Source organism: Saccostrea echinata, unplaced genomic scaffold (genome assembly GCF_033153115.1).
Source record: "Saccostrea echinata isolate AGI-Se365-2 ecotype Australia unplaced genomic scaffold, CSIRO_AGI_Sech_v1 ptg000029l, whole genome shotgun sequence".
Lineage (NCBI taxonomy): Eukaryota > Metazoa > Mollusca > Bivalvia > Ostreida > Ostreidae > Saccostrea > Saccostrea echinata.
In genome coordinates, this window is record NW_026889778.1 from 4406734 (window position 1) to 4432324 (window position 25591).

General features: G+C 35.2%; 4 protein-coding genes across 4 annotated transcripts; all 4 read left to right on the forward strand.

Moving 5' to 3' along the window:
* The first annotated feature begins 592 nt into the window (after positions 1-592).
* Positions 593-1861, forward strand: LOC133194397 (uncharacterized). Its single transcript, XM_061330359.1, has 2 exons — positions 593-779; positions 1560-1861. The coding sequence occupies exons 1-2, from the start codon at positions 593-595 to the stop codon at positions 1859-1861; spliced, it is 489 nt and encodes a 162-aa protein (XP_061186343.1).
* Positions 1862-4040: 2179 nt separating this feature from the next.
* Positions 4041-5982, forward strand: LOC133194401 (uncharacterized). The gene is made up of 2 exons (XM_061330363.1): positions 4041-4274; positions 5447-5982. Exons 1-2 carry the CDS (start codon positions 4070-4072, stop codon positions 5980-5982), a joined length of 741 nt encoding a protein of 246 aa, XP_061186347.1. The 5' UTR covers positions 4041-4069.
* Positions 5983-8752: 2770 nt separating this feature from the next.
* Positions 8753-10753, forward strand: LOC133195513 (uncharacterized). The gene is made up of 2 exons (XM_061331375.1): positions 8753-8872; positions 9144-10753. Exon 2 carries the CDS (start codon positions 9280-9282, stop codon positions 10714-10716), a length of 1437 nt encoding a protein of 478 aa, XP_061187359.1. The 5' UTR covers positions 8753-8872; positions 9144-9279; the 3' UTR covers positions 10717-10753.
* Positions 10753-17455, forward strand: LOC133195511 (uncharacterized). Its single transcript, XM_061331372.1, has 2 exons — positions 10753-15607; positions 15879-17455. Exon 1 carries the CDS (start codon positions 10963-10965, stop codon positions 15313-15315), a length of 4353 nt encoding a protein of 1450 aa, XP_061187356.1. The 5' UTR covers positions 10753-10962; the 3' UTR covers positions 15316-15607; positions 15879-17455.
* Positions 17456-25591: the final 8136 nt, after the last annotated feature.

Consider the following 25591-nt stretch of genomic DNA (forward strand, 5'->3'; position numbering starts at 1 on the left):
ATATTTGCAACAACTACAATATGTATGTTTGGCTTGGGAATCTGTCTGGAGTGGAGTTTTTGAAACTTAATTTTGTGATCATGACTTATGCTTGTGTGTGTGTTATCAAAGGGAAGTGTACCGATTTATTTTAGATGACTTACATAAAATTTGACTGTAGTATAGTGTAAGAATGTATCACATTTGTCCACATTTGGAAAAGAACATACTTTACAAACATTTCTTGTATCAAAATGTATTTACAGATTCAATCTTTGACAACCAAGCAAGAATATGGCTACTCCCATTTCTTGGGCCTAGTAAGTCATCACGTGTGATCTATGTGACAACCCCACGGAGCAATTCTGTAATAGCTGTCAGGTCAGTTTATGTGAGGAATATATCAACATACGTGTCAAAAATCAGAAGTCCTTAACACATGACATTTTTCCTTTGATGAATCGAAAGACACAACCTAATCTATCAAAGTGTAAATTCCACTCCAGCCAGAGATGTGAGGCCCACTGTCAAAAGTGTGATGTTCAAGTCTGCATGAAATGCGTCATCAATTTGCATAATGGACACAACATAAGAGACATACCAAATATTGTCAATGACAAGACAAGGGAAATCCAAAAGGAAACTTGAATCAAGTGTTATCCCCAAATACAAGAAGAAAATTGATGATGCAGAAAGAGATACAATTATGTCCAAGGAAAAATATACTGATCTTGAAAAAGAAACAGAGAAACACAGAATAGTTTGGCATCAAGAAGTAGACAACATCTTCAACAAACTCAGTTCTTTAATCAAATCTTTCAGAGATAACCACCTGACAATGCTGAAATCACACTAGGCCAAACTCAGAGGCTTGATTTCAGACATGACCGAAACAGTACAACAAAACAAGGAATTGCTTTAGCACTACAAAGTGTCTGAGGTCACCAATTATAAATCCAAACTGACGGAATACAGGGACCTTCCAGCAGTCATTGATGTTTCAGTTCCTCCCTTGAAAACTTACACAGTTGAAGGGAGAGAATTTAAAATGGAGGTAGGAGAATACATGGTTAAATTGGCACAGATATATCTACTTCAAGTCTAACAGATGAAGTCTCCTATTTGTCTACGAGAGAGTTATTAGACAAAGCCAGAGTTACTGCAACGATTCCTACTGGAGTTAAACACCTAAAAGGACTGGCCTGTGTAGGAGCAGATAAAGTTTGGGTTAGTGGTTTAGATAGAACAATACGATGTGTTGACAATCAGGGATCTTTACAGGATACTTTTACTACCACATGTCAAATCCAGCTTGGATTGAAGGAGACCTGATATACAGTGATTATGAGAATTGAACTGTGAACATTGTCAGAGACAGGAAGACGGATAATGATCTCCACACAAAAGGATTGGAAACCAGCAGGACTGAGCTAGATCAGGGAACATACTGGTCAATCTATATAACGGAGACCAAGATAAGATTGTCCGTTATCAAGGAGAGAAAGTCAAACAGGAAATATTTAAAGATGAAATTGAAAAAGCAATCTATGGAAGTGGTAAATTTATGTTGTTTATTGCAGAGAACAATAATGAAGATATATGTGCATCTGATCGCAATGTTGTGGCTGTAGTAGTGGTAGACAAGGCAGGAAGAGTACGATTCCGATACGATGGCACACCAGCCAAAAGGAAGGAAGCATTTGATCCTAATCAGCTAGTGACAGACTCCATGAGTCAGATCATTGTGGCAGATTGGACCAACGACTGTCTACATATTCTTTATAAAGCTGGACAGTTCCTGAAATGTGTAGATGATTGTGAACTATCTAGGCCCTTTGGACTGGGTGTGGATGTCGAGAGAAGCTTGAAAAAGGATAAGTAAAAGTGATCCATGAAGAGTATGAATTAGACAGAAAATATGAAACACGCCGGATGATGTACAACTTGCTATCTTCCAGACTGCATTTTGATTTCAAGTACATTACTACAGAATTACTGATAATACATACATTATGACATATAATTCTTTTTCTTCCATGCTAGCTTTCGCATAACATTTGTGAATAATGCATTTTCAACCAAAACGTTCCATGGTTGGAATATACAATTCACCATAAACTTTGCAAAAAATTGACGTACGATTCAGAATATGAAAAATTCTAGAAGCCATCACAGTGTCAAAGAGAGAAAGATTACTTTACCACTGGATATGTTTGTAATAACAGTTGCAGTTTGAACACTTCCTCTTTAGTTAACAACATCTTCTCATAACTACTTTCATCTGCATGATATTGTACTACAGAATAATCTTAAACTTAATGATTCTTTTTAATTTTTATCTTGGTTCAAATTTTTGTGTTACATTCGGTATATTGCCAATGATACCGTCCAACCTAGCTAGAAATAAAGTACAGCAAAATAAGGTATTTTATCTGTTCACAAATTCTAAAAACAAAAGATGAGTACTGTTTTAGAAGAAAAATTCAAATATCATCCTAGTTGAGGTAAACATTGCAGAAATGTGCATCTAAAGGTGTTGCGATTTTTATTATTCGACTTTCTCAGGTAAATCGAATGGAGTCGATTGGTTGGGTGGTCACACGAATTGATTTTACATGAGAATAACAAACGATTTTGATGAGAAAAGAATCGACACTTTTTTATTTTCCAACTGAAATTGTTTTGTTAAAGTAATATCATTATGAAAATAATTTTTTATCCATTTCAACATTACGTCATTTAGCATCATTATGACGTTGGTGTTGGCGTAATTTACACGTTATGCAAGTTGTCACTTCATTAGATGAAAAAAAACCCGCGCACTGGGACAGCAAATACCTTATTCTTTTACTTTGGCACAAAAATTCTTTTAAAATGAACCTGCACTAGACTTTGGCTTACCAAAAAAAGCTTGCCAGAAAAGTTAACTTTGCCCGTTTAACCAACTGTTGAGGAAACAATTTAAACAAGATATATGTGTCTCAAGATGTCTCGAGAAAAAAATGCTCGAGAGGGACGCTGTACACATAAATTTACTCTTTCCATGTCACTTAATAATTTCCATGTTAAACTGATAAACTAATACTTTTCTGATTTTGGGCTTACGGTGACCTTGATTATAATTCGTCGACAATCATAAATATCTACAAATGATGCTATATTCCCGAATCACGGAGAGATGAATCTTTGACATTTTGAAGGACCACCGATAATATGGTTAACTGTGTATTGTGTGTACCATAATTGAATATTTAGAAGAAGTTATCTTTACTAAATAAAACTTAATTCTTTGCTAATAATGTATATAACAAAGTGACCAAAGAAATAAACCCCAGACATTTTTATGTTTGCCTTTTCAATACAATTATGACTTAATCTTCATTTGTATGCATATTTATTAATTACATTGTAACACCAAAATAAACCTTTAATGGTACGTGCCCGATAGATGCATCTTTGACATTTTCAGTGTTAACTCTCTTTATTACGACCGCTTTATAAATACTTATAAATAACAGTCAATCCCAAAGATAAAGAGAAAGTGTCCTATATATTTGAAAGGTTTTCATAAAAGATATATCATGTTCATAAGGAAGTTGAAAATCACTGTTCTTGGCTTGTTGGTGGTGATTGACACCTGTCATTGTGTAAGTTTATTTTTACATTTATCATATTTTCATATTTTTACAAGACTGAATGCAATATAGTTTCACCAAAGAATGGTCCTCTCGTTTACTAATAGTAAATGTATTATTTATGATACATAGGCAAAACGTGAGAATATTTAATTGATCCCTTTGACACGTTGAATAACTAGATATCAATTCAAAAAAAAAAAATGAACACATATTTTTACATTTTGATTTACTATATAGAAAACCTAAAAACAATTAATTACTAAATGGATAACTTTTGGAACTACTATTCATTATAGCCATGATTTTGACAATTTACTTTACCTACTTTTATTCAATTACTTTACTTTGGTTTACTTTATTGTTCAATTAAGTGTCACTATAGCAATAACTTGGGAAACTTTTATTTATATGATAGTAATTAAGCTGGAACTGATTAACCTTAGTATTTTTGTATGGGAAAATACGTTGACAAGATTAAGTTTTATAATTTACAGGATTCCAAAGCTGTGCGAGTTCTTGAAAAACCAAATATAAAACCACTTTATCTGAATGTGTCCGAATCGAGGGAGGAGATGACAACTATGTATGGAAGATTCCGCTGTCCCCTGGATACAACCGTCGCATTTGGTGAGGGGACAATTGTCAAATTTGACAAAGGTTAGAAAGGTTTTTGTTTTCTTTTCTTCTTTTTTTTTTTTTTTTACCTTTTAACTGTCTGTTTTTCTAAATAAACAATCATAACAGTTAACGAATATGAAATTGTGCACTAAAATTTAATCACTGCTCATTTCCTTAATTGATTATTGAAAATACATTAATTTGCTTATTTTAATCTTGAGTCTTGAAAACGATTCGTTTCAATCATGCATTAGTGCGGACAAAAAGCAGAACAAAAAACACTTAAAGAAGGAAACCGCTTAACATTTATGAAAAACAGTTATTTCATTAAAAAAAAAACGGTCGATTTTTTAAAGAGTTTACAAATTTAGAGAAAAAAAATATTTTTAATTCTTTCAACATTCTTTTAAGAAATGCTTCATTTCGACATTCTCACGGTACTGATTAAAGTAGTTTACCAAAATATGCGTAAGGGACTAAAAATGTCAACGTTTAACAAGGTCCCTCTAAGTCTCGAATTTTATCATTTGTTTAAGTATTCACAGGGAACATTTAATATCACAATTCCGAGGCCTCGACGTTGTTGCTAGAACTTTGTCTTTCGATTTATTCAAAGACTTTGACATGAGAAGAAGAAAACACTTGCGGCCTTCAACTTATTTCTTAGATTTGTTTACGACGTAGTATCAATTAACAATTATTACTTCTCTTCATTTGTCAACTCGATATATCACAGTAAATTTAAAATAAAAAGACGCCGCGGGTTCTACCACATCTGTTTCATATTTTGATGTTTTACTGATTATTGATGATAAAGGCAAATTAACAACTAAATTGTACGAAAAAGAGATGACTTAAGGTTTTCCTTATTATATATAAACAACATACAATTAAACAAAAAACCTTTGTTAATTCTATGTGAGATCTTGCACTATTCACGATTTGATTTATTTTTTTTTTGAATTATTAGAATTATCACTTTATAGATTTTATTTTCATAAAACCTGGTACAAAGAAAGTATAAAATAAATATTGTCCTTGTAACAACGAAAACAAATATAGATTATAAGTTCTTTCAGAATTCATTGTTTTCCTCTGGAAATAAAGGGACATATTACAAATCTCTCAGACTATGCCTAGAACAAATTCAACTTTTATTTTTTTGTATGTATTTGTAGTCCTTTTTAAAGAGTTTTTTTTTTTATTTTCAGTGTCGAATTCAGAAGAAAATTCAACAGTATTTGAATTGGTTTTGTATTATGACACATGGAGGTATCAGCCAAAATTTTTGCTGCAATCAAAATCTGCATCAGAAGCCCTGTTCATTTATTTGAAAGGGAGAGTAGAACACAGTACAGTACAAACCGAGTTTTCTGGGACAAACTGCTCAGTTGCAATAAACAGATCTTCCAAGAAACAAAGTACCACCTATACTTCTGTTGTTCAAAATTGTGACCAAAATCTCAATTTCAGTAATTTTCGCTTTTGGCTTGATAAATCTGGAAGGGTTTTAAGCATTCCTTATGATAATCACTGCAAGGAATCAAACACCGAGGAAGCAAAGTATTTTGAATCTGTATGTTCATCATATGTTTCCAACGACCCTTTAAATGTTACCTTCTACGAGGACAAAATGGCCGCTGAAAATGTTAAACTAATTCATTTTGCTTACAAGTTCCAGCCCGCTGGACCTTGTACTGATTCATGTTTAACAGATATCAAACAATGGTTTTTCTCAATAATTTAGTGTCATCAAGGAATATAAATCAAACGTAACACTATAGACAGTCTTTTATTTCTTTTCTTTTTTTTTACCTGCTGCATCCAAACTTTTTGATTACATGTACAAGAAAACTGTACAGAGCCTAGATATCAAATACATGATCCTTCTTCGTGTTCATGTTCTTCTTCACCCTACAACTAAAGTCCTGCTGGTGACGTAAATATAGTTAATAATGAGGACCTTAAATCACTAGTTTTTAAAGGTCCTAAATTTAAGGGACCTGATCTTTTAACATAATTTCATAAATATTATGGATTCTGTGGAAGATTACGCCAGACGATGGGCCGGACATAAAAGAAGACACTCATCTGACAATTTGTCTGAATGGATTAAATGTATCAGATGTATGTTAAAATCTCGCATTAAGCGATTGAGGGCAATAGGAAAACCATCTATCCTTCTGTGTTTAGTAGGTCAGAAGTGAAAAAAGAATTAGATTACACGATCAGAATGTACTGGTCCCAGCTGACAAAGCAGGTAACAACATTGCCTTAATTTGTAAGACTTATTATTTAAATAGTATTTTAGAGGAACTGGGATTTAATTCTACAAGTGGTCATCCAACTTATACCCTTAGCTCCCTATCTAAGTAGGAAATTCTTCAAAATATTATGTCAGTTTTTAAAAAATTTCATATTCCCAACAACCAAAATGAATTTGATTTACCTTATCTATATTGGATTCCAAAACTTAATAAAAATCCTTACAAACGAAGATACATTGCGGGTTACAGTAAAATGTACTACCAAGCCTTTTTCTTTACTCCTAACTAAAATATTGACAAGGACTTTTGGAAATTTTGAAATCACAAAATTTTATCAAAATCAACAGCATAAAAAATTACGACTTTTCAACTTATATAGAACCATTTCTCACGAAAAATCAATGTCCAGGCTTTTTGCCATCATTGACAGCTGCTTTTTCAATAAAAATGGAACTCGTAAATTTACTTACCTTGTCGTTGGTCATTTGCAAAATTACTTTGCTAAAAACAATGATTGTACATACAAGTACTTTGAAGTTGATATCAAAAAGATGCTTGAGTTTTTGAATGACAATATCTATGTGGTTTTTTGAGACCAGGTCTTCCAACAATCTATTGGAATTCCCGTGTGTATTAATTTCGCCCCGTTATTAGCAGACCTATTTTTTTAAATTCGTATGAAGCAGAATTTGTTCATAATCTTAAAAGTGAAGAGAAAAAAAAAAACATTTGGTGTTACCTTCAACTGGACATTTAGATATATCGGCGTCGTATTGTCAATTAACAAAGGTAATTTCTATTGTGAGCTTGAAATAAAAGATACCATAGAGTCTGACACATCTGTTTCATATTTGGATATTTTACTAAGAAAAGACGTTACATGTATTATACTAATCCATCTTAATTGTGCTTATTTTTTGAATTTACTAATTATTACACGTCTCTAATCAGGATAATGATAACCCAAACAAAAATTTAGTTAACTTTATTAAATACTTTGATACTTTGATTACTATGAAACTTTACGCTAGAACTTTTTTGAAGATTTAAAGCCTTAATATTTCTTAAATTACATACCAGTGATGATTTTTTTTTTTGGGGGGGGGGGGGAGGAAATTAAATCAATATAGGAGAAATAGTTCTTTTTAATATTAGAAGATTACTTGTAGGAATTAAAAAAATAAAATATATCTATCTGAAATTCATAGTAAAAATACTTTGATTTACTATAGTGAATTTTTTGATTAACTATAGTTAACTATAGTAAACTGTTGTTAACAATAGTTAACTATAGTACTTTTTTTGATAGGGAAATATCGGCGACGAGCGCTTATTTTTTTCAGAATTGTTTCGAGGTAAATCTTCAAGGCAATTTCAATTATAGTTCATGTTTAAACTGACTTTAAAATGAATTTTTAAATCTTAAACGTCTTTTGATTTCAACAATTGAAAAACAAATTTCCTAATATGAAGTAATTCCACAAGAAAAATAAATATATTATTATTCAGTTACAAGGTTGTTCACATATTTTTACTTTCTTTCATTACCAGGATTTTTTTTCTAGAGATCATTTTTGGTTCATAAATTGTAAGGAGGGAATTTAATTTATACAGCTGGGGAAATAAGGGAGGGGTGGGGTTAAGGACACTTAAATTTGCATTCTGCTTAGTTTTAAGAACACACATATAGTTAAAAGTATTCTATTGCCTAAAAGTTGAGAGGTGATGTAAATATCTCGTTTTCGTTCAATTTGGGTCTAATTCAGTCCAAACTTTTTAGTACAACTATAACCAACACTTGCAAAGATAATTTAGCTTTTTCTAAAAAACAATAAAAAGGCTTAAAAAGAGGTAAAAGCCTGGTAGGTAAGTTATGCAATTGATAAACCAACGGGACAGGAAATACAGTGCAGGTAAGGATCCCACAATTTTAGATTAAATGCCCTTAATCTGGAGTTATTTTATACTGACAAATCCATAACTGCATTTTAACACATTTGTTAAAAGCATTATAACGGAATTGGTGAATGACAATTTAAATTCATATTTTGTTTTTATGCATTGATTAGTAACTGACTAGTAAGTCATTTGTTTATAAGTTTGTGTATGTGAATGAGCAGGCCCTGGTCGACGGTGACCATTTGAGATACCGCCGCTGTCACCATCGTTCTTGGCACCCCTTTTGGTGGCGGATGCAGTTCCATGATTACTCGTGGTAGACGCGAGTAGTCATGGCCCTTGTGCCGGAACTCAATCCGGAATTTATTCGTTATAGTTCTAATTTTACTCTCGCTTTTATATTTCCCGCGTGGAGATCAGCAAGTTGTTTACCGATGAAATTTGGCTGTTTTGTCTCTATCAGACGACAGTGTAAGTTTGCAAACATGTTTTGATAATTATTTTTATGATGTGTAACAGTTTAAAGCCATTCTTGTTATGTGCCGCTTCATAAATGCAAATTTGAGCTGTTATGTACTGATGGCTGATTTTGTCAATGTATGGTGCGCATTTTCTGTCACACGAATTAAGTGATAACTTTCATGTTGGTTATGTGCGAGAATAATTGGCTGTTGTAAATCTTTTGTATCTTTTTATGTAGTTATAGATAATTTCTACATGTTATTTTGGTTTTCATTTGCAGTTTTTCACCTGATTGAATAAAGGAATCATTACACTTTTGTTCATCATGTTAGCTGTATGCAAACCTACCTAGAGGCAGCACAGTGAAAAAACTAGGACATTTATCTCACAACGCACTGTTACATGCTACTTCTACGATGTACACAGATGGTTACGACGATATAGTAGATAGAGATGATAGACCAGTCAGAATGGCATCAAAATCAGAAAAGGGTCAAGAGTACTACAAAGAACAGAAAGAAATGTTTGAAAAAAGGTTGAAATCATCTGGTTTTATGCTCAGTAACACTATAGAAACCTATGATCAAACTCTACCGAAATCAATAACTGGACTAGAAATGGCACAAGCAGACCTACACACAGCATACAAGAGATACGACAAAGATGCGAACAGTTATTTAGACTTTCTCACGAGATCACGTGAAACAGAAGCTCAAGAGGACATCAATGCATACTGGGAAATCATGAATGACCTTAAAAAGAAATACAACTTTCTAATGGACAAAATCACACTTCAACGAGACTCTGTTGAGACAAGATCTATGACAAAATCACATAAAACGGATTATTCTTCTAAAAGTCAGAAGTCAAATGTTTCAGAAGCTGCACTTAAAAGAGCAAAAGCCGAGGCTGAAAAAGTGAAACTCAAATTCGCAGAACAAGAAGCTACACTAAAAAAAGAACAGTTTGACAAAACGTTACAGATCGAATTGCTTCAACAACGTAAGACTGCCGCAGCAGCGGACGCCGAAGCCACATACCTCGAAAAACAATCAGCCGCCGATGACAATGAAGCAGCCAAGTTACCCGAGGAGGAATTGAGTCCTTTGGAGAAAACTTTGCAATTTTTAGATAAAATAAACACAGGTACCAATGATGCCCAGCCTCCGCATACAAGTGACGTCCCACAAGACAAGCCTCTTTCACCTGATTGTGAACCTTTTGTGCCAAAATCAACTTTGCACGCGGTCTCCTCGACTCCTAAAGTGCCTTCACATATTGTACAGAAACGGCACAGTGACGGAACAGGTGTCCAGAGAAAATTTGACGATGAAGCTCCAGTCTTGAATCATTTATCGCCAGGAAACTTTGTCATGAAGAAAAACCTACTCTTAGAAACCTTTCAACAACAAAAGTTTGATGATAAGCCAGACTGTTACATTGTTTGGAAGAAACAATTTAAAGTCATCACCTCAGACATCGGGTGCACACCTTTAGAGGAGTTAACCTTGATAACCAACTGTGTGCAGACAGGATCCGAAGCTTTCCGTCTGATAATGAGCTCGAGAGCAGCATGTGCGGATGATCCACTACAGTGTTTGTCAAATATTTGGGAACGCTTGGATCAACGTTTTGGTAGTGCCGAGTTACTAGAGTCAACATTGAAAACAAAACTGTTCAACTTGCCGAACATGATCGACCGTAAAGATCTTTATGAACTCCATGACATTCTGTGCGAGATTCAAGCTGTGAAAGCAACCGTTGAGTACTCCTCAATATTCTCCTATTTGGATTCCTCTTTAGGTATCAAGCCCATTGTCGAGAAACTACCAAAAGGTATCCAGGACAAATGAATCAACAGAGTCGTTAGCTGCAAAAAGGACCGTAAGATTGTTTTCCCTCCCTTCACAGAGTTTGTGAAGTTTATAGGCGAAATCAGCACCATTCGAAACGACCCAGGTCTGATATATGAAACTGCTACTAACTGGAATCAAGGTCGAAAGCCTAGCACAGGCAAACCGCAAAATGTGACGAACAATCATAAACCGAGAGGTCAGCATATCATCTCTACACACAGAACTGAAATCAGCCCTGGCAGCATGAACGATACCAAACGCACATGTCTGATTCACAAAGGCTCTAGACACACCATCAATCAATGTAAAGCGTTTAAACACAAGAACTTACAAGAACGGAAGAAGATATTACGTGATCATAATTTCTGTTTAAGGTGTTGTGATACGTCAGATCATTTTGCAAAAAACTGTCATGCAAAGATTGAATGTGACTTATGCAAATCAACCACACACAGCTCAGCTCTTCACGTTGAAAACCATAGCTACCAAAATGAGGATGCTAACAATTCCGAGAGAAAGCATGGCGAGGAGGTTGTCAGGGCGCGATGTACAGACATCTGTGGAGTACCTAATTTCACAGGTAAATCTTGTGCAAGGATTGTCCCAGTACGTATATATCCTCACAATCAACCAGAGAATGCAGTCCTTTCCTATGCGATGCTTGATGATCAGAGCAACCGTACTCTAGGAAAAAGCTCGTTGTTCGATCACTTCTCTATTAACTCTTTACCGACGGAATATACCATGGAATCATGCGCAGGAAAGTTGACAACTACTGGAAGAATCATCGAGGGTTTGATAGTTGAAGGCATTTATGACAAAGTTCAACTACAGTTACCTCCTGTTTTGGAATGTGAGAACATGCCTGACAATCATGCAGAAATTCCAACTCCCGACATTGTTCTCCACTATCCTCACATGCATGACATATCGGATTATCTGCTTCCATACGACAAATCTATGCATATCATGCTATTATTAGGTCGTGACTTACCTGAAGCTCACCACGTCATCGAACAGAGGATAGGCCCACCACGATCACCCTTTGCACAAAGATCGCCGTTAGGGTGGACTATCATCGGAAACGTGTGCTTATCAGGTCAACACCATCCGTCATCAGTTGCTTCATATAGAACTTGTATCACTAGGAATGGTCGACCAACAGGCTTAGAACCATGTGAACAGGTGGTTTGCATTAGAAAAGCCTCAGTGTTTAAAGAAAAACACAACCCCACACAAACAACGTTGAATGTGTTCGAAACCACTACTCAGGACAACAAACCAGGACTTTCTATTGAAGATCGTCAGTTTTTGAATATCATGGACAGTGAATTCCAACTAAGCGAGGAAGGAAAATGGATTGCCCCATTACCATTCCGTGAACCACATGATCACATGCCAGACAATTACAAACTTGCTCTGCATCGTGCCAAGTCGTTAGATGCATCACTGCATAAAAATCAAACCAAGAAACAACATTTTCTGGACTTCATGCAGAAATTATTCGACAATAACCACATTGAGATAGCACGTTATGTTCCGCCGGAAAGAGAGCGTTGGTACCTCCCACTCTTCGGGGTCTACCACCCTCGTAAGCCGGAGCAGATTCGTGGAGTGTTTGACTCCTCAGCCAAACATATGAATGTCTCGTTAAACGACCAGCTTCTTCAAGGTCCAGACCTTATCAACAACCTTTTAGGTGTACTCATTCGATTCAGGAAAGAAATGGTCGGCGTAGTCGCAGATGTTCAACAAATGTTTCATTCATTTCTAGTACGAGAAGATCACCGTGACTTCCTGAGATTTCTCTGGCACGAAGACAATTTGATAGAAAATCCCCTTGTCACTTACCGTATGCGTGCACACGTTTTTGGCAACAAGTCTTCACCATCTATTGCTATGTATGGGTTACGGAGAATTGGCGACTTGGCTGCCAAAACCCATGGTGACGACATCAAAGAGTTTATCAAAAATGACTTTTATGTTGATGACGGGCTCAGGTCTTGTCCTTCAAGCCAAGAAGCTATCAACTTGATCAGCAAAACCCAAGATGCCATGAAAATGCATGGAGGCCTACGTCTACATAAGTTCGCTTCCAACAGCAAAGCTGTAATGGACGCTTTCGAACCTGGAGATCTAGCTAAAGGTATCGTCGATATGGATTTTGAAAAGGACACACCCACCCAACGAAGCTTGGGCTTGCTGTGGGATCTAGGATCGGACTCATTTAAGTTTAGCATCTCAACCGAAACTAAAACTACAACACGTAGAGGGATCCTTTCTGTGATCAATAGTCTGTATGATCCTTTGGGATTTATCTCCCCGGTCACATTGAACGGCAAACTAATTCTCCGAAAGATTGTAGCTTCCACATGCGATTGGGACGATCCTTTGCCCGATGATTTGCTCACCGAATGGAGCGCTTGGAGTCGTACACTATCCAAACTAGAGAATTTGCGTCTGCCTCGTGTCATTGTACCAAATCTCAGTACAGCTGTTTCCAAGGAACTAAGAATCTATTGCGATGCTTCTGAACGTGCCATCGCTGCTGTATGCTTTCTGCATGTAACATACCCGGATAGTTCATGTTCTACTGGATTTGTATTAGGGAAAGCCAAGCTCGCTCCATCAAGTTGTACTACCATTCCTAGACTAGAACTTTGCTCTGCAGTGTTAGCAGTAGAAATATCACAGAATGTAGTCGACCATCTCCAGACTAACTTAGACAACATTCAGTTCTTCAGTGACAGCAAAGTTACCTTGGGTTATATCCACAACAACACTAAGAGATTTTATGTATATGTTGCCAATCGCGTTGCTAAGATCCGCAGCTATACGGAACCTTCTCAGTGGAAATACATTCGTTCAGAGATGAATCCAGCAGATATTGGAACCAGGGGGATTCAGCCTAGCAATCTTCAAGCAAGTGCTTGGTTACTCGGTCCAGCAGATGATGGTGATTTACATCGTTCTCCAAATACGTTTGATTATAACCTAGTACAACCAGAAGATGATGTGGAGATTCGTTCTCACAAAACTGAAGTTAAAGAATTTGTACCAAGTGAAGGTCTTGGTTCAAAAGTGTTTGAGAAATTTTCTGATTGGAATAGACTGATTACTGCGTTGGCCGCATTTCGTCGAAAGATTCAGCATTACATCAGTTTGAAACGTCAAAATAGTTCAAGATGTATGAGCGATGTTGAATTGCTACTTAAAACAGAACGTCATGTCATCAGAGAAGTCCAGTCAGTAACGTACTCGGATGAGATACGCTTGCTCAAGAACTCAAAACCTTTGAATAGGTGTAGCCCTATCGCGAGCCTTGATCCATTCATTGATGACCAGGGTCTTCTCAGAGTTGGCGGACGATTAACAAATCTGGGTTCCGACCTCTCCCTCAAAGCTCCTATCATCTTACCTGCCAAGCATCATATCACTTTGCTCATTGCTCGTAAATGCCACGAAGAGATTCATCATCAGGGCAGACATCTCACAGAAGGCCATATTCGTTCTGCTGGGTTTTGGATCGTAGGCTCCAAAAGACTCGTTTCTTCCATCATCCACAAATGCGTCATTTGTAGAAAGCTACGAAAATCAACCGAAACACAAAAGATGTCGAGCTTACCTGTCGATCGTGTAACTCCCGGGCAGCCACCATTTACGTCCGTTGGCGTTGATATGTTTGGTCCATTTGAAGTTGTTACTAGAAGAACTCGGGGAGGCTCTGCGAACAGCAAGCGTTGGGGCGCTCTCTTCACGTGCCTTGTGACAAGGGCAGTGCATTTTGAAATAGTGGAAGAAATGTCCACTTCCTCGTTCATAAATGCTATGCGACGCTTTATAGCAATTCGTGGGGATGTACTTTTGTTCCGCTCTGATAGAGGAACTAACTTTGTAGGGACAGCAAATGAGTTGAAGATTGATGTTGTCAATGTAGAAGATGGTCCAATTCATAATTTCTTACTTCAACATCGTATTTCTTGGATCTTCAACCCCCCACATTCCTCACACATGGGAGGAGTGTGGGAAAGGATGATTGGTGCGACCCGCCGTATATTAGAAGCTATGCTCCTACAACACAAATCCTGTCTTACTCACGAGGTGCTCTCAACATTCCTTGCTGAAGTTAGTCATATCATTAACTCAAGGCCATTAGTCTCCGTGTCAACAGACCCCAACAATCCAATGATCCTCACTCCGTCAACTCTACTTACACAAAAACTCGGATTTGAAAATCGTATTTTATTGGATGTCGACAAATTCGATCGCAATGACTTGCTTCGTAAACATTGGAAAAGAGTCCAGAATCTTGCCGCCATATTTTGGAAGCGTTACAAGGTTGAATATCTAAATACCCTACAAAACCGCCGAAAATGGACTGGGACCGAAAGAAACGCTTGTGTTGGTGATATTGTGTTATTGAAAGATTCAGAATTACCACGCAATTGTTGGCCTATGGGAATTGTTACCAATGTCATCCCAAGTTCCGACGACCTTGTGCGTAAAATTCAAATCAGAATTTCTGTAGAAGGCAAACCAAAGACATTTTTGCGTCCTATAAGTGAAGTGATTGTATTACTAGAAAATCAAATGTGAATCTCGTAATTCATGATGTAAGGTTAATCTTTAGATACACTGAAAGACTGTAGCCATGTTTTTGTTGTATTTAGTTGCTTACTTATGTGTTTAAAAAACATGTATAGTGTATTTTCTTTTTGCAACTTGATCAAATGATATTTTCAATATCAGGCGAGGAGTGTGCCGGAACTCAATCCGGAATTTATTCGTTATAGTTCTAATTTTACTCTCGCTTTTATATTTCCCGCGTGGAGATCAGCAAGTTGTTTACCGATGAAATTTGGCTGTTTTGTCTCTATCAGACGACAGTGTAAGTTTGCAAACATGTTTTGATAATTATTTTTATGATGTGTAACAGTTTAAAGCCATTCTTGTTATGTGCCGCTTCATAAATGCAAATTTGAGCTGTTATGTACTGATGGCTGATTTTGTCAATGTATGGTGCGCATTTTCTGTCACACGAATTAAGTGATAACTTTCATGTTGGTTATGTGCGAGAATAATTGGCTGTTGTAAATCTTTTGTATCTTTTTATGTAGTTATAGATAATTTCTACATGTTATTTTGGTTTTCATTTGCAGTTTTTCACCTGATTGAATAAAGGAATCATTACACTTTTGTTCATCATGTTAGCTGTATGCAAACCTACCTAGAGGCAGCACAGCCCTTGCAAGTGGCGTATTTCGTCGCACCTCAACGCAACTGGAGGAGTGCAACACATATTCACACATTCCTACGCCCACTCCATTGTTTATCCTATTGCACATGTGTTGAAAATTGAAATTCAGGATTTGAATCAGTGCAATTGACTTGATTGATATTTAATTGATTGATTGATTATTGCTTGATTGAATTTGATTGATACTTGAATTTATGACGTTCATGCACTTATGACCTATCCAGTGCATGATCCGCCCGTAATTGGGTCGTCACATTTGTTGTATTGATTGTTGATTGTGGGGGTGCCCTGTGGTAGCCCAAATAGATCAGCGCGGCCAGAAGCGCCATATTCAACAGGCAAAATATAATTAACATCTCTGTTGTTTGTTTGATTTATAGGGAAACTGAAATAACACCACTTATATGAGCCTGGTCTCGGATAAGTGAGTTTATTTCAGTAACCCTAATTATAGTTATATATATCTATTCCGAATAATTTACGTACATTCGGATATATAAATGTCCACCCTTAGTCACAAGCTATCATTCCGGAAAATTTAGATCCATTCGTATACAGTCTAAAATAAATTGTTTTCTACCTCCTTTCTCGAAGAATCGATTAAATTCTAAAGTCATGGAAAAGGTTAGGAAATTAAATTGTGGCAATATTTTAAAATTTACCCACCGACCCTCCTCTTGTTTTAGAACAAATACTGCTGCTTTTTGTTATGTATTTGAAGCTGAAAACTGCCTGATTGGTCCAGCTTCCACAGCAGCTTACGTCGTGGTGGTAAATTACCTGTGTTCGCTATACCGTAAAGACAACCTGCTTGGACTAGCACCTACATCAGCCTATATTGCGATGGTCAATTTTGTGTGTTTGTGTATTCCTTAGAGACAGCCTGATTGGTCCAGCGTCTGCATCAGCCTTTGTCGAGTTGGTGAATTCTGTGTGTATACGTACTCCGTGATGACTGCCTCCTGCATGGGTACAGCGTCCACATCAGCATATGTCGCGGTTGGAATTCTGTGTGTTTACGTATTTCGCGATGACTGCCAGCTGGGTAAAGCGTCTACTTCAGCCTATGTCGCTGTTGGAATTCTGTGTATTTGCGTATTCCGTCGCACCTCAACCACAGAAAGAAACAAGATTTTCAGTTTAAACTGACAGGCGGCTTTCAGTGACTTTTCAATGGCCATTCAGGCACTGAATGGCAGGTACATTTCCGTGACCTTTCAGTTACCTTTCAGCCGCAATTCAGGTACCTTTCAGTCACCATTCAGCGGACACATTTCAGTTATCTTTCAGTGACCTTTCCGTCGTCTTTCAGTGATTTTTCCGTTGTCTTTCAGTGTTCTTTCCGTCTTTCAGTGACCTTTCCGTCATCTTCCAGTGACCTTTCAGTCGTACTTTAACGACCTTTTCATCGGCCTTTTATTAATTTATCAGTTATTATTCCTTAAAATTTTTAAATAAAATTATTAATACATCTTTAAATGTGTTTTTGTTTTCTTATTGTGATAAAATTTAGGTACGTAGAACTGGTAATGGTTAAATGTTCAAGTGTCTTTAAATTGTTAACTAAAATGTTATATTGTGATTATTGACTATAACATTTATGTCTAAATATAATGTTATTAACATTAAAGATTACAAGTCAACCTTGGACTCAAAAAATTCAAAATGATTTTTCGAATTTCTAATTTGTTGCATGAAAATTGATTTAAAAAAAGAAAATTATTTAAATGATGAAAAGTAATATTTAATTAACGGAAATGGAATTGTCTTATTTTTTCTTTCTGTAAAATCTCTAAACCAGTGGTAAGTATTTTCACAAGCTTATTCAATTTAATAAGTTGTTATATGAAGAAACAATCAGTCAATCTGAAAAAAAAAAAAATCGAGGATATCGGTCAAAATGCTCTTAATATAAACAAGAGAAAAGTTTTCATTTTTTTTTTCAGCTCTAAAATAGTTTTTGATTATTTTTATATCCATCTAACACAGTGTATTTTGCGGTTAGTTTTCAAGGAAATATCTGGTTATGAAAGACGAGACAGAATAAATTATTTATGCCTTTTCTGGAAGAAACTTAATGCTGTAATTTTTGTTTCTTAATTGTTAAAATCGCATGATATTTTAGCTTTTAAAAGATATCGTTTAAAATTATTTTACATAAACAGATTAAATTATTTATACCTCTTGTGGAAGAACTTTAATATTTTGTTACTTGATTGTTAAAATCGCATATTTTAGCTTGTTAAAAGATATCGTTTTAAGAATTTACAACGTTTTCCGAGGTGAAGATCTATCTAGAATCAGTAACAAAACAGGTGTCTGTCGCCGATAATTGTCATCATCCCAATAAGAGATGTGTAATTATATTAGTCTGCCCCAAAAATCCCCGCAATTAGCATAGAATATACAAGATATATACAAGATATATACACATAGCTCAGCTCCTCGATACAACAGGTGAACTGGGTGTCAATTCGATTTCTACAAATTTATTAATTTTAAATCACATGGTAATTAAGAAGATGCTGTGACATAATCGGTAACATAAAACACCTAAAACAATATAAATCTGTAAACAGGTCTTTAATTATGGACCATTGGAAATTTCAGAGGTGGGGTCAGGTTCCTAGGGTAAGTAAGCAAGGAAGTAAGCAAGGAATATAGAAAAAAGTATCATTTTTGATAACTATTTATTTACTTTAGTTTTTTTTATTGTTAATTTTTGTTATTCATGTCCACATATTTCGCTAAAGCGTGCATATTTAGCTTGCGACTCCAAACTTATTCTATACTAAAGTTCGATACTCAAGAGAATGCTTTGAGTATGATCAATTTTTAAACCGAGGCATGCTACTAACAGATGAGTTGATGTTACAGGGATCTCATTTTTCTTCAAATTAGACAATTAATAGGTTCTTTTTCAGTGAATGATACAAATTGTATATCGTATAGTCGATTTACAATACCTCATACTCAAAATACAACAATCAAATGTGTATAAATTCAGAATTGTCAAAACTTAAGATATTGAGCTAAATGAATCCCTAATAAAGCAATCTTTTATGAAGAAATTTATCAAAGTTATGTAAATACTGCATGTATATATCAACTACCTCCCCGAGTGAGTGTAACCCCCCCCCCAGTTTTCGCTCCCCCAAATCTTAATAGTTTTTGAAATTAAATAATTCATCGTTTGTATTAAAAAGACTTCTTAGAGCCGTAATTCTTTTTAAGGGATGGCTAAATCGTTTTCAAATCAGTAAATTCGCTTTATTTTATGTTAACGCCCGGACTTACGCCTACCCACGAGTAGACTTAGCATTTTGGCCTAACTTTAGTCCGGTGTAAAGATACGCTAATTAATGAAATGCAAATCTTGGTGCTAGTCCCGACTTTACGCCGGCGTAGCGCTACGACTAGGCGTACGACCTTTGATGAAATGGGCCCCTGGGTCTTCCAACAAACGTAGCTTAGTGGTAGGGTGCTTCTTCGTGATCGAGAGGCTCCCTCGCCGCGTCAGACCTAACAAAAACCTAAATAGTGACTGTTCCTTCGCCAAGCTCCCGGCACTAGAAGTGAAAACCACGGGACTTTCAGATGAGACATTAAAAACCGAGGTCCCGTGTTTCGGTAGGCGTTCGGTAAAGCACTCTCACTGCTTAATGGTCCTGATGTCACGAGTATAGGTCTAAATTTGAAGCCCTTCAACGGCATACAGTGACGTCTCTATATGAGTGGACAATTCTTGAACGTCTGTTAGAGTAAATAAAAGCAGAGGCCACGAATTTTTGAACAGCCCTCGTATCCTGTCGTAAAAATTGAATTGTCGACGGATTTTCCGTTATTTTCCGATCACGACAAGGAGCACACTACGGGTGTGAGCGGTCGGAAGGGGATGCTCACTCCTCAGTGGGATCTGATCACACCTATAATGTTTTGGAGGTCCGTGTTTGCTCTGCTCCTAATTTGTATTATTTAATGGACTTTTGAGCTTGAATAGTGTTCGTTATCTCCATATATTTCATTAATATATATCTATATTGATATCAGGATTACTTTTCAAATAACAATTTCAAATTGAATGCCATAAAAATGCCTCAATTTATACATAATTCAATATTATAGCTGTAAAGCTCGGAAAATTAATTATGATATCAAAATGGAACAGTTCAACCATGCAACAGTTCACTCTGTGACTGGTTAAAAGTTTGACGATTTCATGATTGGCAAAAACATTAAAATGAATCAGTAAACAGTTCAAAATGCCTAATATCAATTTATATAGTAGGTTAGGTAATAATATCTTTTATATTTTCTATAGGATTCAGTGTCCTCCTGACATTAAAACATTGTCTTTCTTTACATTTTGGGTGCTAAAACTATCGTGTCCATGGTGCGTAGGGTCTTGATCATTAGGAATACAAAAACTGTAATTCTGATAAATATCTTGCAAAATTATACAGTTTTCGAAAACAGTGTAATCTCACTCTGTATAGCATTTTGAAATTGCTTATTAAACACAAAGTCGGCATTTTGTACTTCTGAATGTATATCATAAATATTTTGAGGGATTCAACACAGGTTAATATCAACGTGCACATACCATGACAGACTTCATTTTTTATTTTGTTGTTCAGGTTTATGTAATTTTCCCATCGTTTGACATAATTAGATGTCTACTTATTTACAGATAATTGCACTAGAAGCAAATACGACAGTTGATCCAAAGGATACGTCACTGAAACCAGGGTTGTTTCACTTGGAGGATGATATAATACTTAAATTTAAATGAAACTTTCTTTGATGAAACTTAAGAAAATTGTAATTGATATTATTATCCAACACAAAATGCTTCATCACCGTATTGTAGCTAGCAGACTGTGGAGCATTTTACTTTGATTGCTTTAATGATTTTATTAAAAAGAGCATAGATATACTAGTTTCTTTAAAAAAATATTTTAACCTCTGTAGTCGAAGAGAAAGGTTTACTCGAAATGTTCATTCTTTTAGCGATCTTTCTACCTTTGGATTTACTCTGTTTATCATACGGAGTGACCATACATGACCTATATCCATTTGGATCTTCTGCTGGAGACGCCAGAGCGCAAAAGGGTTTTGAAGGATCTGTCTATGCTGATTTCGCATTTAATTTTACATTCTACGAGAAGGAATACACTGGAGTATTTGTAGGTATTTTTTTATTACCTTCTGTAATGAGTAACAAAAGAAAAATAAATTACATTAATTGCTTAATCAGTTTCATAAAAAACAAGAGGTCTAAGGGCCTTAAGGGTCACCTGAGTATAACACAACAATGTAAAGAGTCAGTCCATAGAGGTATGAAATAAAATAAACTGACAGATAAAGTTATGCTGCTCAAAAACAAGAGAAATAGGATGAACAGGGATCACAAAATAATTAGTCTAGTACTGAGTAACAAATCTTAAAGTTGTTCAATTTCCTTGCCCCCATTTCTTACTATCACCATGTAAGCTAAACACAACAATAGTACTTGAACACTACAAGTAAAACAGTATCTTATTCCCTATCACTTTAACCTCTCTTGATATTTGAAGAAAATTCATTTTACGAAAGCAACATATTTTTCTTTCATTTTTATTTGTCCTTAATTTATAAGTCCCACTGACAATTAAAAACTTAGTATTACTTTTTGAATAATATAGTATAAAAAGTCTTGTATAATTCTCTTATTCAATTGATCTTTCAATTACATTATTTACAGTGATTAATTATCATAAATGAATAGTAAAGAGGAGTAAATTCCCTCAGTAAAATACGAATAAATATAGCCCTTCTTATCACCAGAACACTCATCCAAGTGGTCAAGAATTTCCAAAAAAAAAAAAAAAAAAAAAATTAACAAAAATACCATCGCCTTTCATAACTTTGTACTCTTTTTGCCTCCTTGATGCCCAGAAGAGCAGAAAAGATTCTAGAAATAATACATTTTAAACTATAGATTCAACACAGACCTGTCCTAACACCAGCTCCTCTGACCCAGGGCAATGAAATTCAAAATTTTGAAAGAGGCGCCCTTGCTCATCATAACTGTACACACTTAATTTATCTGCTCAATACCCAGGAGCAGTGAAGATTTTCAAATAAATAAATACATGCATATAATCAATAGAGTCCCAACTTGATCGTCATAAAGATTCACTAAGCATGTTTGCTTAATACCCAGGACAGAGAAGAAAATTTGCAAAGAAATAATGCATTTCACTATATAATCAATAGAGCCCCACCCTAGGAACCAAACCCCAGACCCAATGGATTCAAATATTACAAGTTTTTATAATTAAGGTCTTCCGTCTTCACGGAAGACCTTATAGTGATTCTACTGTTTCTTATTATTATAATTATTATTAGGGTCTTCCGAGCTTCCTTCGGAAGACCCTACTGTTATTCTACTGTTTCTTATTATTATTTTATTTTTTTTTTCCCGCCGATTTTCAGCAGGCGATTTCTCGGAGACCTTTTGTCCGATTGCTATGAAACTTTCAGGGTAGATACAATGTATTATTGCCTAAAAACGGTTTTTTCAAATTTTTGATATATACCCCCGTTCATGAGTTATTGCCCTTTAATCGATATTTGGAGGGTCTCTTGTCCAGTAGAATTCTCAATAACGACACATGATATTTGCATGAAAACTGGAGAACTTGTAACTAATACATTGCAGATGCGCAAAACATTAAAATTGTAGGCTAATTTTTTTAAGTTCAGAAGCTATGTGACGGCAAGTTTTAAGAATTATTTTTCCATGAAATTTTACTGCTTTTTGTTTAATAAGTTTTAAACTGATAAAAATTTGGTAAGACATATAGAATAAAAGTTGTGTGTAATTACGAGAGCTTTCAGATAACATCAAGAAAAAGGGGCTGGCCCCTATATTCAGGGGACAGCAGGTCATAAAAGTATTTTTTGGATAGCTAAAAATATTAAAATATTATGAAAAAGTTTGAATGACATAATTTCTAACATATTAAATCTTGTCATGTGGTATAAAGAGAAACAAGCTCCGTGCTATATTTTATTCTATTTTATATAATAATTATTCGAGAATCGTACAGGAACAAGTTGTCTACAAACCAGCCACGCCTTTTAGGGCATCGTAACACATGCTTGTACGGTTTTAGATAGTTGTTGTGTTTTAAATAAATTGTTTTGATTCGATTTCTCTGTTTTCTGTTATTTAAATCGTTTATAAATGCAAGTTATTTACACAAGTAAAGGTAAATCAACATTTACAAATGCATCCGTATATAAAGAGTCTTGTTTGTAACCTGGATGTAAACAATCACGAGCGACATTGTGGGAAGAAGACACTAAAGACCCGATATACGAAAAACGTGATTTGATCTGATGCTTTGTTGGCAAATATTTAAAAAAAAGTGTAGTTTAGTATAGCATAATGCTTCATAATCAATAATTTTTAAAAATAAATCATGTATAACACTCAATCTGATTATTTTATTTTTTGAAAAATCATCAGGTCGAATATTAGGTCTTTAGTATATCAAGTCTTTAGTACGTCCCCGGAAGTAGCCATGCAAGTCGGAATTACAGACAGAAAATGAGAAGAAAATATGTGAAGTTGACAGTTGTACATTTTCTTAACGTACGAGCCGTATGTAGACATGCACGTTTAATCCACATCTACGAAGCACATTAAATCCTTGGTTGCGTACAGGGAGCATTAGTTTTAAAGGGATATATATATTCATGCGCAAATTGTTTACGAGGAAATTCTGACGATCCCATTAACAGCGATGAACAGTCTTGTGTCGGAGTTTTCTGTGATAAATGTAGCGAGTGATGAAAGAGTTCACGGTGACATTTTAATATATGGTTGGCGTGGACCATGGAAATGAAGGTTAGAATTTTTCTTATCTAAAATGGCTAATTGTATTCGGCGCGTCGGCGCGCTCGCGCAACAGATTTTGTTTATAAAATAAATTATCGCTTATACAATATTGTTAGCATCGGGCTCGATATCATAAATAATCAAAGTACTGAGAGGTACAGAGAGCCGGGCTCATTTACAGAGAAGTCCGTTTTACATGAAACATACATTGTAATTACAGATGAATAACAACAAGACACTGGAAGAATATGTAACACAAAAATATATTTATGGCATATAGTATAAATAAAAAATGTTTAAAAGATAAAATAAAATAAAATGCAGTTTGAATTTACATTGATGCAGCAAGGTCAAACGTTTATACACAGACGGGTCCTCAGCGGGGAGTTTTGCATAAAGGTGTGCATCGGGTCACATGCTCCCCGCATTAGCCTGGTAACACAACCTTTATCTATAGAATGTGAAGCTGGCAGACTTGATGAAATTACCTATCGCATCTTTTAAACAAATAATTTATTGAAGAAAAGGGGAGAAAGTATATTATAAATTTTTTTTTTTTTTTTTTTTTTTTTTTTTTTTTTTTTTTTATAGAGAATTTCTTAGTTAAACTAAATTTGTTTAATTAAGTGTTTGTATTGCTTCAAAGGTGGTTGAGCATACGTACTTTATTCTCACTCATATTTAATTTGGCGGTGAGGAAGCAGTATTTCCGGTTGAACACCGTAACATAAACCGGCTATTGCTCTACGAGCAATGCGCTCGGCTAAAAAGAGAAAGTTTTATAGATGGAATTTTGTTTTTGAAGCTTCAACATCACTTGTTTGCACAGGGTCCGTTCGCCTTATTTATATTGCAGAAATTGAATAATTAACCAATGGATTTTTTAAATAAATTATATGTACATTGGTACATAAATTGCACACGGGAGACAACAGACGAATGCATGTGGTCACACTATACCGGTAATTTATACCTGTACTAATCAAAGACCCAGCAGACCAACAGAAATTAACATCTCAGTCCTTTAATTGAACATAACGCAGATTGTATGATCCCCTAAATTACAGTGACATTATTAAGTATAATTAAATCAATTAAGCATGTAAAGAGCATAAATATCAAATTTGAATTACTTCATTAAGATTACGGTTAATAAAAAAAAAATACTGTAGCAACATTTGAAAAAAACACCAAGTAAAATATTTAATAAAATTAATAATATATGTTGATATTTACTATATACTGTATATATAATAGGGCGAACGAGATATAGGGCGAACAAGAATAATGGCGAACGGACCCTGCGCGAACGGACTCATGCGAACAGGTAGATAGGGCGAACGAACCTGATACCATTATTTAACCGACTGTTGTTTCTTTTATTCATATTCTTTTATCCACTAATTAATACACTAGTTTTATCAATTTTCATTGGCATCAATTTTTGTGCAATCAGCGAATGATTCAGTATTTCGTAAACACAGGTCATCATAAACCTTTTTGATATGCTTCTTACTTTAATGACCATCAAATTCTATTTTAATTTTCACTCTGCAAAACAAACAAACAAACAAAAAAAAAAAAAAAAAAAAAAAAAAAAATTAATGTTAAAGGAATGTTGATGGAACCATTGTAGATGTATTTTATATGATTGGATTTGTAATGAGCTTAGTGGTTGAGAAGACTACAATATGGGGAGGCAGGACTTTATGTATCTGTAACTAAAG